The 3,248-nt window shown below is 39.5% G+C and overlaps 1 protein-coding gene across 1 annotated transcript in view; it reads left to right on the plus strand.

Moving 5' to 3' along the window:
* Positions 1-3,248, plus strand: part of KIF11 (kinesin family member 11) — a 57,695-nt gene continuing 54,447 nt past the window's right edge. The window contains exon 1 of the mRNA XM_007471562.1: positions 1-190. Within this exon, the coding sequence (XP_007471624.1) occupies positions 114-190 (77 nt within the window). The 5' untranslated portion in view covers positions 1-113. The remainder of the gene's footprint in view (positions 191-3,248) is intronic.

Raw genomic sequence — 3,248 nt, forward strand, 5'->3', positions numbered from 1 at the left:
GCCAGCACCCGACGGGGAGGAGGGCACCTGGGTCCGCGCCGGCCGCCGAGCCGCTCCACGCCCCACGGCGCCCGAGTCCGCGACCAGGCCTTGATTTTTCGGCGGGGACCGTCATGGCGTCTCAGCCGAATTCATCTGCGAAGAAGAAAGATGAGAAGGGGAAGAACATCCAAGTGGTGGTGAGATGCAGGTAGGCCGAGCTTCGCAGGATTCTGAAACCCGGGCTTTGCTGCAGGGCTCCTTCCTGCGCGGTCCAAGGAGAGGGCTTTTGTTTGCAATTTCTGAAGGGACCAGACCTTCCTGTTTCATAGTTATCTGCGTTCTGTTTGATAAAATGACACCAGGTTGCTGTGAGGAGTAAATTAGTATTTTTTCTTTTTTTTTTTTTCAGAAGAAAGGAATTTATATCTGAGTTTATAGTTTAAACTGCTATTGAGAAGGAGAATTTGGTCGCCGTTCTTTAGTGAAATGTGTTCTTTTCTAAAAAAACTACTGTCGACAAAGATTTAGGTGTCACTCCTTGCAGTTGGTCCGTTTCGAGATGACTGCACACCTTCTTTACAGATGTTTTAGCACTTATGTTGGGATTACCATCCTCTCCGTCACCTCTAAAAACGTGATCAGTCCCCTCTTCTCTTTATTCTAGATGCAGTATTTCCTTAATCCCTACTAAACAAGTAAACATCACTGTATTTAAAATTTAAAAATTAAGTTGTAGAGTGAGTTTATGTTTTTAAGATCAAGGAGAAAACTTAAGTTCTGCTACATTTCCCAGTGGTTTCCATATCACTTCCCAATTTTAAAATGAGCTAGGAGAGGAAGGACATACTTGAACATACTTGAGGCCCTCCATAGTTTACTGGTATTTGTGTGTTTTGTATGTCTGTTTTTGCTGCTGTTGTTTTAAAAACTACCAACTATCAGAAACTTTTCTGTAAATCCAAACGTATCCTAAAATTAAAAGGTTATTTAAAAAGTGTATTCACAAACTTTCTTAGGTTATTGCCTACACAGCTTTGGTGACTTGAGTTGTAGATATCAAAGGTAATAGCTAACTTTCTAAAGTAGGCGCCAGAGAAGACATTTGGTGGTAACCTTAAGCCTAGCCAATTACATTCTAGTTGCACTCTAGGGCTTCTGCTAATAGTTACTTGTTTTGAAGATTAGAAAAACAGCCTATATTCAAATGCAAATCTTTAGATGATTTTGATCGTTTAGTAAAGTCAAGTGGTATTACCTTTTCTGTGTGGCTTCATTTTCTTTAATTTCACTTTTATTGTTAGTTACAGAATATGTCAGACCTATAAAAAGTTATAGAGAACAATGAAACAGACGTCTGCGTATCCATCACGCAGATTAGAAACAGAACAATCATTACATCTAGAGTCCCAGCATATCCCTCCGCATCCCTTTTCTCTACCCCAAGAGTTAAATATTATCCTGAACTTCATGTTTATAATCTCCATACATTTCAAGGCTTAACTTAAAAGAGATTTCTTTTACTTTATCACTAATGAAAAGTGCTTAGGTTGTGTCTAATGTTTACAATAACTTCAGTATAAAGAGATGTTTTTCTTTTCAAGTTAGCCTTTTCTTTTTCAAATAGCCTTCCTAATGCAAACATGTCCTTAAACTTTACTAAATAAACAACTTATGAGGCCCTCGGAGGTTGTCAAATCTTTTCTGTAAAGGGCCCAGATAGTAAGTATTTTAGGCTTTGCAGGCCACATGTGGTTTCTGTCACATACTCTTCTCTGATTTTTTCCCCCATTTTTTTTTTAATTTTAATTTATTAAATTTATTTATTTTGGGCTGCGTTGGGTCTTTGCTGCTGCGCCCACGGGCTTTCTCTAGTTGTGGTGAGCGGGGGCTACACTTCATTGCAGTGTGCAGGTTTCTCATTGCGGTGGCTTCTCTTGTGGAGCACGGACCGTAGGCACGCAGGCTTCAGTAGTTGTGGCTCACAGGCTCCAGAGTGCAGGCTCAGTAGTTGTGGTGCACGGGCTTAGTTGCTCCGTGTCATGTGGGATCTTCCTGGACCAGGGTTCGAACCTGTGTCTCTTGCATTGGGAGGCAGATTCTCAACCACTGTGCCACCAGGGAAGCCTTTTTCCCCCAGTTTTAAACTTTTAATTGGCACAGTTTATTGTAGCCTAAGAGATCAGCAAAATTTGAAGAGAGATGACTTCATTACTTGATTACAATGAATACAATCTTGACGATGTTCTTTACTTGTACAACAACTCTATGAATATTTATGGAATGAATGAATGGATTTAGCAATTCATTCAAAAAGTCCGCTGGACACGACTTTTTTTTTTTAAATCCTCAGTCTTTCTTTACCATTTTGGTTATTTGAATTTTAATATACTGTATTGAGGCCAACTAAAATTGATGGGTTTTGCTAGTGTCATCAGCAGAAACCTTGCAATATCTAATTAAAGGAGTCTGGATAGGAAAATAGTTGCTTAGCAGCACTCTTTATTGCAGTGCAAACAGTCCCTTAAGCTTCTCTCTGGGAGCTTTGATAACTCTTAGGAATGTGTGATTTGTGTGAATTTCTACTACTCTGCCCTGACAGCTTGAATGGTATTCATTTGGTAACTTAATCACACATCCAGGCAAGAGATTAGACCAACTGGAAAAGCTTTAACCACATGAGAGGAATTCATTCCACTTGATATTTTTGTCCTACCTCAGTACAAGTTGGTTTTGACTTAATTTTGTTGAACTTTTAATAATACTGCATACTGTGACTTATGTGCATTGTGTACGTTTCAGTACATTTGACAAATGACAGCATGACCAGATATTACTTGGAAGTTACTGAGTTAAATTTCCCAGGATCACAAATTTGGTCTTCTGACCAGTCAAACATGCTAGGGGGTGGGGCATGCCAGAGGACATTGAGGTATCCTTCTTAAAATAAATAGCAACTAGGTTCGTCTAGTAATGAGGGGAAAGAAAATTTCCTATTTGGTGTTTCCTGTCACAGTATGTGATAATGAATGGGAAAAATGAACTCAGGTCAAGAGTATACCTTTCCCTTTGGCCCAGATGTGCGTTAAGTATATCAGTATCTTATGGATGCTATTCTGTGGACTATGGTTCTTTTTAGCTTTGCCATCATTCCCCTTAGGATGACATTTATTAAGCAGTGTAGTATAACAGATATTTGAGTGCCTACTGTGTGCTAAGCATAGTAGTAGACACTGGGGAAACAATAAATTAAACAGGATTTCTTTCCC

This window comes from Lipotes vexillifer, unplaced genomic scaffold (genome assembly GCF_000442215.2).
Source record: "Lipotes vexillifer unplaced genomic scaffold, Lipotes_vexillifer_v1.1 scaffold325, whole genome shotgun sequence".
Classification (NCBI taxonomy): domain Eukaryota; kingdom Metazoa; phylum Chordata; class Mammalia; order Artiodactyla; family Lipotidae; genus Lipotes; species Lipotes vexillifer.